Source organism: Acomys russatus, chromosome X (assembly GCF_903995435.1).
Source record: "Acomys russatus chromosome X, mAcoRus1.1, whole genome shotgun sequence".
In the NCBI taxonomy this organism is placed as follows: domain Eukaryota; kingdom Metazoa; phylum Chordata; class Mammalia; order Rodentia; family Muridae; genus Acomys; species Acomys russatus.
Genome location: NC_067169.1, coordinates 94,231,722 through 94,245,093, shown reverse-complemented (window position 1 = coordinate 94,245,093; position 13,372 = coordinate 94,231,722). Strand labels below are relative to the sequence as shown.

Here is a 13,372-nt window from a genome sequence, read left to right as displayed (position 1 = left end):
AACTAGAAATGATCATAATGAGTGAGGTAACCCAGAAGCAGAAAGAATCAAATGGTATATACTCACTTATATCAGCATACTAGCCCAATGGGCATGTCCCATGAAAGTCTTCACTTACCAGGAAAGTGGGACAGAGAGGAGGACATCCTATTGGGACTCTAGATGAGAGAAGCATGGGAGAATAGCAAAATAGAAGGATCCAGAGGGTCCTAGAAACCTACAAGAAGAACATTATGATGGGCAGATCTGGGCCCAGGGGTCCTGCTCAAACTATGGCACCAGCCAAGGACAATACAGGTGGTAAACTTTAAACCCCTACCCAGATCTAGCCAATGGATAGGAGATTCTCCACAGTTGAATGGAGAGTGGGGACTGACTTTCACACGAATTCTGGTGCCTCATATTTGACCATGTCCCCTGGATGGGGAGGCCTGGTGGCACTCAGAGGAAGGATAGCAGGCTGCCAAGAAGAGACTTGATAACCTATGAGCATATACAGGGGAGGAGGTCCCCCTCAGACACAGTCATAGGGGAGGGGAGTAAGGGAGAAACAGGAAGGAGGGAGAAATGGGAGGATACAAGGGTTGGGATAACAATTGAGATGTAATATGAATAAATTAATAATATATATTTTTAAAAAGATAGGGTTTCTCTTTGCAACAGCCTTGGCTATCCTTGAACTTACTCTGTAGACTAGGCTGACCTTTCACTCACAGAGATCAGCCTGGCTCTGCCTCCAGAGTGCTGGGATTAAAGGAACAGTGCGTGCCACCATGACCTGCTTTTACCACTTCTCAAAGGGTGGTTTATAGACCACAGCATTGAAATCACTCCGGGTGTTTGTTTAAGAAAGATGTAAGGCAGAACTGGAGGCAAAAATGTGCAGTCCCCGTTCCTGGGCATCCTGAGTCAGGGGAATCATAGGTTCAAGCTCTGCCTGAGCTCCAGCTGCACTGTGAGTTTGAGATCAAACTATTAGGCAACTTAGAAGGACTTTCTAAAAAAAAAAAAAAAAAATTCAAAAAGGGCTCAGGGTTTGCAGATCATGTGTGAGGAGGTCCTGGGCTATAACCCTCCAGTGCTGCCAAGAAGCAACCAGTAAGTTTGTAGGACAGACACCGGCTATTTATTCCAGAATCTTTGAGGCATCAGATAAACAAAAACAAAAGAAAACAAAACAAAAGTGCTTTTAAAACCCCTGAGTGGTGTGTGTGTGTGTGTGTGTGTGTGTGTGTGTGTGTGTGTGTGAAAACTAAACATTTGAGGATCACTGCTTTACTACGACTCTACAGTTTTCTGTTCGAATGTTTTCCTCTATTGGTTTAAGTTGTGTCTATTTATTGTTCTCTTGGCAAGTGTACAGAGTACTGTTTAGTATAAACTCATTAGAGAACATTTGTGTACTTGTATACGCACAGAAAAATATCTGGAAGTTTACGTATTTTGTAAACAGCGTTTCTGGGCAGTAATGGGAATGATCTTTATTTCCTTCTATTCTTGTTTTATTTCTCTCATTATTTCTTCCTCTATTTAAAAATATGCTTCCCCTTTCTGGCTTCAATTTCCTCATTAGGGAGAGTGTTGTAACTTTGTGAACTTCAAATGCACGATCAGCTCTAGTGTTCAGTGACTCCACACTACCCCCTAGCTTTCCCATCCACCTATAGCATAAACTGTGTAGTTTCTGTGCTTGGAGAATAATCGTGTATTATTTTTGTATGTATTACCTCGAGATACCCAGCAACAGTTTTGAAACCAGAAAAAAATGATTCTTTCTGTTCTCAAGGATCTGGAACAGAAATAACCCGCTATCTCACAAGCACCAAAAGTTCCTCCTCCCCTGCTGGCCTTAAAAAAAAAAAAAAAAAAAAAAAAAAAAAAAAAAAAAAAAAAAAAAAAACGCCCTCCGCGTCTATCCCTTCCTAGTGTAATAATGGCTGTGAACCAAAAAACCAGGGCGTGGTCACCCCGCCCTCTCGCCCAGACATCCCCGCCCCTCGCACTGCTTTCCAGCATGGCGATTGGCTGAGAGGAAGAACGAGCCCTGCCCCCGGTCTTATGACTCGAGCTGAAGCGGCGACTCTTGGCTTTTGCGGGTGCCGCGGTCGGTGGTCACCAGTGTTTTCGCTCTCTCCGGGGCTCCGAGGGTGTTCGTTAGAATTGCCGGTCGAGTCGCCCCCTGTCCTGAGGGACCATGATGCACTTCCGCCTCTCTCCGTTTTCGGGCTCCGGGCTCGTCCTGGTCTGCCTGCTGCTGGGTGAGTTTTCGGGCCCTCTCCCTTAGTGTCTTCAGTTGGGCCCGGCGGGATTGGCGGGGAGGTTGTTCAAAGGCCACAACCTGAAAGACTAGTCTTCGAGGAGGCGTTGAGAGACCGAACAGCTGACACTGGGTGGCGGCGGCGGCGGCGGCGGCGGCGGCCGCCCGAGGCTCGCGGGCGGGGGCGAAGGGTGGGGGGGGGAGAGGGCTACGCGGGAGGAGGGGGGCACACTTGACCTAGAGAGGGCCTGGCAAAGGAATGGCAGGCTGGGAGGGCCCTTGAGAGTAAATAACAACGGGGCAAGTAAGGGGATGAGGAGGACAGCAAGGGATTAGGTAAGAGGAGCTAGGAGACCCCATCGGGTAGAGAAAGCAACTTGGAAAAGTGTGGGGGTGAGCAGACACCGGGGAGCCTTGGTTTTGAAGATGGTGGAAAAACTATAGAGTGAGAAAGGTAATTTGGAACGGAGGACGCTGTACCCCTGTGAAATTGTTGGGAATAAGAGTACAGGGGGGTAAGTAGATAGGACCATAGGGCCTAAAGGGGCAGCAGGTACAGCTTTGGGAACTTTGTAGATAGGATTTGAGGCTGGGAAAAAAGGTGATTGAAGAGACAGAGGAATGGTCTTGGAGTTTTGAGGGTGAAGGGGTCTAAGGTGACTGCAGTAAGTTCTGAAAAGAAAAAAACGTATACTCAACCTCTGGAGACTAAGGGAAGAGTGAAAACTGATGCCGAGTGACTGTATGACTTGAAGGTGTTGAGGATCTTGTTTTTTTTTCCCCTGTAATTGTCACTACTTCCTCTCAGGCTGACTCTGACAGAAGAATCCATAGATGCCAAAGCCGGGTGAAGCTTCCAAGATGGTAGTTGTGTATCTGAGTTTCGTATGCTAACTCCCTTTCTTCACAGTCTCTTCCCTTTTTCTTCTTTCCTAACACAGTGGGCTTCCTCGTGGTTTTAAAGTGGGAGGTAACCGGTTAAGGGTTGTGTTCTTACTAGACAGTAAGAGGAGACGCTGGTTGCTTGTCATCTGCCCCAATAGAGTCCACAGCAGCCTAAATTTGACCTTTGATCACAGTGTGCCCTCCTGACCTGATTTACCCTGCTTGTTGTTACCCAGTGGCTCTTGCTGTTTGTACTTTAATAAAAAAGTAGAAGAAAAAGACCCAGATTGCAATGAGGTGAAGCTAAGTATATTTGGTGGGGGGGGGTGAGAAGTCAAAGAATTACATTTGTAATTCACAGTTTGGTGGAACAGTGTGTTCTCATCCAGTGGGCATTTGGCAATATCTTCTATAGGCATTAAGATTTTTTCCATAATAGCCTTTGAATTTTGTTTTTCATTTTTGAGGTTGCATTTCAATTACATTTTCCCTTCCCTCCCCCCCCCCCCCCCGCAAGCCTCCCATATACTTCTCCCTGCTCTCCTTCAAACTCCTGCTCCCTTTTTTCATCTATTATTATTGCATGCTTCTATTTGTATATACATATATTTTCTAGAGGCATTTTTATTTGTTCCACTGGGAAGCTTCTAGTGGACAGAGGCCAGGTATCCTGCTAACCTGCTTGCAAGAACAGGAACAGCCCCTCTCAATAAAATTATCTACACCCGGGCGCAGTGGCATACACCTTTAATCCCAGCACTTGAGAAGCAGAAGCAGGGGGATTTATGTGAGTTCGAGGCCAGCCTGGTCTACAGAGTGAGTCCAGGACAGCCAAGATAACATAGAAATACCCTGTCTCGAAAAACCAATAAATAAATAGATAGCTATCTTCTTCACCACGGAGAAACCTTGTGTTGAAAAATCAATCAATCAATCAATAAACAAATAGTTATCTCTTTCAACACATTAGCACTGCCAAATGTGAGGAGCCCAGGGTTAGAGCATGCATATAAGGAGCTCACCTAGTAGCTCCCAAGGACCTTGCTAGGGAGCCTGTGGAATCAAAACTTTCCCCAACAATACTAAGATCTTCCTCCTTTTCACTCTTAGCCTTTGGCTATACAGTAGAGTTTTCCAGAAGAAACACGATATGTGATGATATCACCACCCTGATGATTGCAGTGTTCTTGCTGTTTATTCATTTCTCAACTTCCATTTCTGATAGAGCAAATGCCAGCAGGTATCATTCACCTAACTAAAATTCTGAGGTCTTCCATAGACTGGACATCCTGACTAAAATATTTGCGGGTCCTCGATCTGGCCTCACTGACCATACTGTGTAAGAAACTTCTCCTACAACACTTCTGAAATTGGGCCATGAGGCTTGGCATGAACACTTAACTCTGAGCCTTCCCTGTGAGGCACTTAGGGCTGGCTGACCCCAAGAGAGGCTTGTTTACAGTGGGAAACATCAATGACAAGAACACATCTGACCAAGGCCTATCAACCAGTAACTCTCTTCCAATTGAATCTGTACAAACACAAGGCTGTTATTGTTCAGAGAAGTGAGAAAAATAGTTGACCTACTTGTTGGCTTTTGTGTGTCATTAAGTTTTTTTTTTTAATGAGGTCTTTTGTTTTGTATTTACAAGAGCAGTGCTTGGTCAGTGCAGAAAGTAAACAGGCCAAATTTGTATATAGAGGAACAGCTCAATGTAATAGAAGTTTTGGTTTCTTTGTAAACTCAGTTATGTAAATATGTTTTTGTTTTAACCCCAAGTATGGGGATTTTAGTTTGGGCTTTAGTTTGTCCACAGCTGATAATTGTCTCATGTGGGGCAAGGTCTTTCCCAGCTGGATTTAGTTGAATGCTGAGGGCTTTAGGGGTGTAAAAGAGAGTATAAAGGGAGAAGGTGAGAAAAATCTAAGCCTACAGCTCAAACCTAGTGATCTGAGTAACTGGATTGGTCCTTTTGGATGCTTTTCAAAGCTGATTCCCTCCATCCACAAATTCAGAAAGGGATCTACAGAAGCAACACTGAACAATACAGGATTCAGGTGTTTTTTTTTTTTTTTGTTTTTTTGTTTTTTTTTTTTTTGCTTTTTGAGACAAGGTTTCTCTGTATAATAGCCCTATCTGTCCTGGACTCACTCTGTAGATCAGGCTGGCCTCGAACTCACAGCAATCCACCTGCCTCTTCCTCCCAAGTGCTGGGATTAAAGGCATGCGCTACCACGCCTGGCTAGGATTCAGTTTTTAAAAATACTTTTTGATTTATTCTTATTATTTTGTTTTTCGAGATAGGCTTTCTCTGTGTAGCCTTGGCTGTCCTGGACTCGCTTTGTAGACCAGGCTAGCCTCGAACTCTGCCTTTGCCTACTGAGTGGGTGGGCCACCACACCTGACTTGATTTACTATTTTTATTTTATGTATGTGTTCGGTCGGCCCATATGTCTGTGTACCTGGTGCCTGTATTTGAGGAGGCCATCACATCCCCTGGAACTGGAGTTTACATAGACACTTGAGAGCTGCTCTGTTGGTGCTGGGATTGAAGCTGGCGTGGTTCTCTGGAAGAGCGACAGCTGAGCCACCTCTCCAGCCCCAGCATCCAGTTTTTAAGTCTGAAAGTTGTTCTTTTTAGACATCTCTTGGTTTGCTGTGAGACTGTGGCGCACGCCTTTAATCCCAGCACTTGGGAGGCAGCGGCAGGTGGATCTCTGTGTTTGAGGCCAGCCTGGTCTACAAAGTGAGTTCCAGGACAGCCACAGCTAGTTAGTAAGACCTGTCTCAAAACAAAAACAAAAAGGGACTTTATGGCCGTGGCTCTAGCTTAGTCGTAGAGCACTTGCACAGCATGTGTGAGGCCCTTGGTTTAATCTCAAGCACCGTGAAAAAGGAAAACCAAAACTCTTGCTTTAAAGTAATTATAGAAAAATATCCTTAAGCTTTATGTTAGTGTTATTCACAGTTTTTTTTTTTTTAAAGACAGGGCTTCTCTGTGTAGCCCTGGCTGCCCTGGAACTCACTCTGTAGACCAGGCTGGCCTGGAACTCAGAGATCTGCCTGCCTCTGCCTCATGAGTGCTGGGATTATAGGTGTGCGCACCACTGGTAGCTCACAGAAAAATTTTTGCTGTTTTTCATTTGAATGAATTGTTATAAACAATGAAAGACCATTTGGAAAAAAAGTCTATGAGTTAGAGACATGTAAAGGGCAACAGATGAATGCCTAACATCATTGCTTAATTGTGTTTCCTTAGTGACAGACTTCTGTGGTCATCGATTTTTATAACTAGTTTTTTTGTTTTGTTTTATTTTTTGTTTTTTTCTGAGACAGGGTTTCTCTGTAATAGCCTTGGCTGTCCTGGAACTCACTCTGTATACCAGGCTGGCCTCGAACTCACAGATATCTGCCTGCCTCTGCCTCCTGAGTGCTGGGACTAAAGATATGCGCTACCACACCAGGCTTAACTTCTGTTTTTATAAAAGGTTGAATGAGACTTTAAAAAAAAAAAAAAAAGCTTTGAGGTTCTTCTTAGAGATAAAAAAAAAAAAAACTTTGATAATTATCCTGAGTGTAGGTCAAGCTTGGGGCGACTCCCTCCCATGGATGCTTATTAACCGCCTGTGGTTCTCCTCTTCCCTGGGGGGCTGATGGCTACCGGCCCACCAAAGCAAGAGGACTAAGTGAGGCAAGAAGACCAGGCATAGGGCTTGGAAGGCTGTAAGCATGACCGAGATCAAACACCCTGGCAACCACTTCAGGAGCTAGTTCAACTTTAATTAGGGAGAACAAAGGCTCTATACCTCTTTGGGAGTGGGTGGGGGTCTTCCAGGACAGGTGTACATAATTGGTTGAAATCAGGCACTTTAAGGATACTTGTTTTGCATTTGGCAGCGTGTTCCTGTCATATGAACAGGAACACAGCACCTAATTATCCTATAGGTGCAGGGAGGACAGAGCTAGCAGGGAGCTATGCCGAGGGCCGTATATCAAATGTAGTTAAGGGCATCCGATGTCTTTTTAAAAAAATACTTATTTTATTTGCATTGGTGCTTTGCCTGCATGTATATCTGTGACAGGGTGTCGCATCCTCTGGAACTGGAGTTTCAGACAGTTGTGAGCTGCCATATGGGTGCCAGGAATTGAACTCAGGACCTCTGGAAGAACAGCCAGTGCTCTTAACCACTGAGACATCTCTCTAGCCCTGGCATCCTACGCCTTAAAGACACTCTCCAGATGGAGTCAGGCAGAGAGCTGGAGGCCCTGCTGGGAAGAGGGAGTCCTACACGTAATGCAGAGCTCAGAATGGCTATCTGGACTGGGAGGACTGCAACCTCAAACAGCAGGGTCCTTCCAGCATCTGCCTGTTGTATTCCAACCACTACAACCAGATGAAAGGGAGGCGGCAACAGACAAGACAGTGAGGATCTGTTCTCATAGAACCTACGTTTTAGAGAGGGAAGGTAGCACAATAGGTAAATAACATTTCAGATAGTGAAAAGGACCATAATAAATAAGAAACAGATGGTGAGGAAGGAAAGTGAATAGATGAGATAGTGGGTGGTGGGGTGACCTGTTGTAGGATATTTGATCACATTGTGAACACCGAGATTGTGAAATGGAAAAACCTATTTCTTTTCTTTTTCTTTTTGGTATTTTGAAGCAGAGTTTCTCTGTTTAATAGCCCTGGTTGTCCTGGAACTCTCTGTAGACCAGGCTGGCCTTGAATTTACAGAGATCCGCCTGCCTCTGCCTCCCGAGTGCTGGGATTAAAGGTTAAAGGCGTGTGCCACCATTCCTGGAGGAAAATCTATTTCTTACTGTGGTGTGGCTCAGCCCCAGCACACACCTTTAACCCAAGAGCTTTCTGTCCATAAGAGCTAAATAAAACCAACCATGGGTCAAGAGTCAGAGCAAGCAATTAATTAGCATAAGAAAACAAAGGAGGGGCACTGAGTTGAAGGGTATTTAAGATAGTGTGGAGAAGGGCTTTTTTCCCTTCTAGGATGTCAGCTTGAGTTAAGAAGGTCAGCTGGGTGTGTTTTCCACCTCTCTGAACTAACAGATTTTCACACGAGCATCTGACTCCAGAGTCTTCATTGATAAAATAGAATGTTTGAGATTTTCTTTCTTTATAACAACAGTGACCTGTTTAGAGCACAAGAAAGACAAAATGTTAAATATTGTTTTCCTGGGGTTTTTGGTTTTTCCTGCAGCCTTACAACTTTTTATTTAACTGATAATTTTGACTTCATGGTTCAGGTAGTTAAAAATCTGTACTTAAAATACTCAAAAAGAGAGGCTCGATATGTCCATGAGTCATTGGTTATCACATCTGATAGGCTTATAAATATCCGGATATTCCTGTGTATCCAGCCTACTTTCCCTGGAATTTAGAGTGGACTTTTGTCTGTAACCCAGCATTGTTTCACAGCACTGGCGATAACTTCTACAACCGTGATTCAGGAAAGCTGAACTTCCTAGCCACAATTCCATACTAAAGTGGTCTGAGATTCTTCCGTTCCAAAAGTGTATTTTATGAGTACTCATTGGTATCCCATTGTGCATTGCAAAAGAACTCTGGAGGCCTGCCAAATGTGGCTCAGCAATAGGCACTTTCCATTACTTCAATATACTTGTCTCATTTTCTTACCTACTCTCTGACCTTAAAAAAAAAATCAAGGAAGTCATTTTATGGTTTAGAACCATATGTTTTTAAAATTTTTAAATGTTGCTTTTCACGTGACATTCATAACTTAAAATCTTATTTTCTGTTTATTTTTTATTTTTTATTTTTTTTGTTTTTCGAGACAGGGGTTCTCTGTGTAACAGCTCTGACTGTCCTGGAACTCACTCTGTAGTCCAGGCTGGCCTCGAACTCACAGAGATCCGCCTGCCTCTGCCTCGCAAGTGCTGGCATTAAAGGCGTGTGTTACCACTGCCCGGCCTAAAATCTTATTTTCTGTTGTAGCAGACCTAACCAAAAAAAAAAAAAAAAAAAAAAATGATGTGAGTGAGGTAAGCACGAGAACAGCTAACCAGACAAACACTTAAGGGAAAGCCATCACTTCATAGAGAAGAAAGTAACCACCTTTATGTCCTGCTCTGTGTGTGTGTGTGTGTGTGTGTGTGTGTGTGTGTGTGTGTGTGTGTGTGTTTTCTGAGACAGGGTTTCTCTGTGTAGCCTTGGCTGTCTTGGACTTGCTTTGTAGACCAGGCTGGCCTCAAACTCACAGAGATCCACTTGCCTCTGCCTCCCTAGTGCTGGGATTAAAGGAGTGCGCCATCGTGCCCAGCCCTGCTGTGTTTTTTTAGTGATCTCCTTCTGTAGCCCAAGCTTGCCTACAACTCACTATATAGCCTGGGCTAGCCTGGAATTCATGGCAGTCCTCCTGCCTCAACCCTCCTGAGTGCTGAGATTATAGGCTATGCCCTGTTTTGTAAAGTACATGTCCATACATGTCCACTTGCATGTGTGGTACACATGTGGAAAGCAAAGGACAATGTGCAGGAGTCAGTTCTGCTGTCCTGTGGGTCCCAGGGATTGAACTTAGGTTTTAGGTTGGTACAACCACCTTTATTTGCTGAGCCATCTCCCTAGCCCCATACCTTTAAAGAGATATTTTGTTTATTTTACATATATGTTTTGCTTGCATGTTTGTCTATATGCTACATGCATGCCTGGTGCCCCTCAGAGATTGGAAGAGGGAGTTAGTTTCCTTGGAGCTGGAGTTATGGATGGTTGTGAGCCCCATCGTGGTGCTGTGAATGGAACCCAGGTCCCCTGTAAGAGCAGCAAATGCTCTTAACCACCTAGCCATCTCTTCAGCTCCATATGCTTTCTCCTCCCACGTATGCTCAACCCCTCCTTTTTGGCCAACCTCACAGTAAATGGGTAAAGTTTAGGATAGGACTTAATATGATGAGAGTAAAACAAAAAACTTAAAATGGGAAAGGATTTCTTTAATGAAAGGGAGACTTGTAAACAGGATGTCTATCTAACTTGCTAGGAAAGCTTCTTGTAGCTCAGAGTGTTTATACCCCACTGATAAAAAAACCCCTTAGACAAATTTCAGTGCAATACTTGGCAAGGTAAGCTGGGCTTCCTGAGTGGAGTTTTAGCTTTTCAGTTCTGCAAATGGATTCTCTTTATCATCTCATTTTATTGTTTCTGAGGCCACTGTGTTGTATGGGCTTTCTAGTTGTAGTTTTTAAATTCTTTTTTCGAGACAGGGTCTCTCTGTAGCCTTGGCTGTCCTGGACTCAACTTTGTAGAAGTCACAGCAATCTGCCTGCCTCTGCCTCCTGAGTGCTTGGATTAAAGGTGTGCGCCAACACACCCGGCTAATTTGAAACTTTTATCTTTACAAGTATTTTGGCTGCTTGTATGTCTGTGTGCCATGTTTATGCCTGGTACAAGGAGGCTACAACAGGCTGTTTGTCCCTGGGACTAAAATTAGAGACTTGGTGAGCAGCCATGTGGGCTCTGGGAATTGAACCTGGGTTCTCTGGAAGAATAGCAAGTGATTTTAACAACTGAGCCATCTCACCAACCCCCATTGTATGGATTTTTGTCTCTATTGTCTTTCTCTATTTTTTTTTCCCTGAAACAGGATTTCTTTGCATAACAGCCTTGGCTGTCCTAGAACTTGCTCTGTGGATCAGGCTGGCCTCTAATTCATAGAAGTCTGCCTGTTTCTGCTGATTAAAGGCATGTGTTGGTATGACCTTGTGTACTTTTCAGGTACATCTTGGGACAAACAGACTTGTAAAAATCTAGCTAGTTTTCTTTCTTTCTTTCTTTCTTTCTTTCTTTTTGGGTTTTCAAGACAGGGTCTCTCTGTGTAGCCTTGGCCATCCTGGACTTGCTTTGTAGACCAGGCTGGCCTCAAACTCACAGCGATCCGCCTGCCTCTGCCTCCTGAGTGCTGCAATTAAAGGCTTTTGCCACTATGCCTGACTCAGTTTTTTTTTTTTCAATTGTGTTGGATAACTGAGTCTGAGTTCTGAAAGAACCTATAGATAACCTTTTTGGAGCAGTACTGAGAACATATTTGTACTTGGGAATGTTGATTTTGAGGCATGGTCTTTTCTTTTTCTTTTGAGAATAAACTCTCAGCTCCATAATCACAAATTCTAGGATAGATTAAGCTATTGCTTTTAAAGGTCACACAGCCTTTAACATAGTTTGGCTATTCTAAAAAATCAAGCATCGCAGGTAAACATGGAAATCAATTGCTCAAGTATAACATTCTGCTCAAGTATAACATTTCAAGATTAATCTCCCACTTTATGGGAAAAGCATTTTTTCTGGCTTGAAATCTGACTCAGAGTTTATGGAAAAGTGACATGAGGTTTGTGGCAATATCCAGATAAGTTCATGATTTGGAAGTTGAAAAGAACAGGCCTTCCTGTAATTAGAGTGAGCCACATTTCAGGTCCACATTGCAGGGAATTTTCACTTTGATGTAATCGATCAGTATTTATTGAAAATGTAATATATATTCAGCACTACTAGGAATGATAAGAGATAGAGGAAAGGTAATAGGCCTGTTCTCATCCAGTGTGACAGACAAGATAGATGACATTCATATAAAAGACATTCCTAGGAACTGTGGCTTAGATAACAGCTTATGATTAAAGGAGTATTGTTGGAATTCAAATGAGTGATGGAAACACTAGCGAAAGGGAATCTGTCTCCATATCTATCACTCACTCACAGGCTTTGGTACATTATTAATAACAAACTGCTTACTGTATATCAGTTTCCACAGCATATACTAGTTTGCTATGAAGTGACAGTTAAAAAGTGCTATATTTTGGAGCCCTTGCCAGTAGGGGAGACAGGATTCAATGACATAAAAACTTGGATTTGTATTGCCCTGATAGCTGGTGATGTTGAATACTTTTTAATGTATATATTGTCAGTTGTAGTTCCTCATTCGAAAATTACCTGTCATTTGATCGTATAATAAAAAATATTGGAAGGGCATTAAAAATATCAGAGTAATTCAAGATAGTGTAAAGAGCACTGAGATGTGCAAATATGCATTATGGAGTACTCTATAAGGGCTTTTATGTTCAAGGGAAGTTTGTGAAGGGGTGACTGCTAAACAACGGATAGCATGTAAGCCATGGTCTTGTTTTGTTTTGTTTTTGGAGGCAGGGGTTGGGGGGGAGGGGGGCTTTCAACCTAGCCTAGCCTAGTCTAGCCTTAAGCTCATGATCTTCCTGCCTTAGCTTCCCAAATGCTGGTATTACAGGCATGCATTATCACCATGGCCAGCTTCAGTCCAGGTTCTCAGTTACAAGGATGAGAAAGAAAACCTGATGGATCTGAAGCAGAAAGGGAATTTATTGAAAACTGTGCGGCAGCATTTGATAGCACAGACTTGTAACTCCAGGCAGGGGACTGAAGTTCTTAGGCAGCCTAGGAAAAGAGTAAGTTCAAGGCCATTCTGGCATACATACCAAGACTGACTGGTGTGGTTCTGATCCTGGCACTTGGGAGGCAGAAGCATATGATCTCTGAGTTCCAAGGCCAGCTCGTAGTGAGCTCCAAGCCTACATAGTGACACACTGTCTTAAAAAGAAAGGGGAAAAAGACATCTCAAAACAAACAAACTACAATTCCCCCCAACCCAGTCACCAGGAGCAACAACAACAAAACCCTCAAACTATAGTGGGACATATTGCTTACGCTTTGAAACCACAATTCCACTGTTAGGTAAATACTTAACATAGAGTTTACCGATACATGAAAAAGTGTTTACAGCAGCATTTGTGATGGGACAGACTGGGAACTTTCTAGCTTTCCATCAATAACACCTCAGACATATAGCAAAGATTCACCTCCTAATCAGAAACAGTAGAATAGAAAGACTGAATTGCAGTTACACACATCACAGTGAAAGAATGTTGAATGAAAGAAGCCAGACCCAAAAGAGAGCACAGTACATCATTCTGTTTATATCAAGCTAAAAAACGAGCAGTAGTCATCTATATTGTTATAATACAGGATGGCATTTTACCTTGGAAGGGAAATAGTAACTGAATGGGGAACTTTGGGGCTATAGTCAACCTTCTTTGTCTTCCCTAGGTTCCATAGCCACAGATTCTGCCAGCTGTGGATCAAAGTATGAAAGGAAAAACAGTATTTGTACTGAATATTACGGATCTTGTGGGGAGAGTAGCACAAGTATTTACATGGCATTTCCATTGTATTA

General features: G+C 43.3%; 1 protein-coding gene across 1 annotated transcript in view; it reads left to right on the top strand.

The window, feature by feature from the left end:
- The first annotated feature begins 2,043 nt into the window (after nucleotides 1-2,043).
- Lamp2 (lysosomal associated membrane protein 2) overlaps nucleotides 2,044-13,372 on the top strand; it is a 48,626-nt gene continuing 37,297 nt past the window's right edge. Inside the window, exon 1 of the mRNA XM_051142560.1 lies at nucleotides 2,044-2,258. Within this exon, the coding sequence (XP_050998517.1) occupies nucleotides 2,195-2,258 (64 nt within the window). The 5' untranslated portion in view covers nucleotides 2,044-2,194. The remainder of the gene's footprint in view (nucleotides 2,259-13,372) is intronic.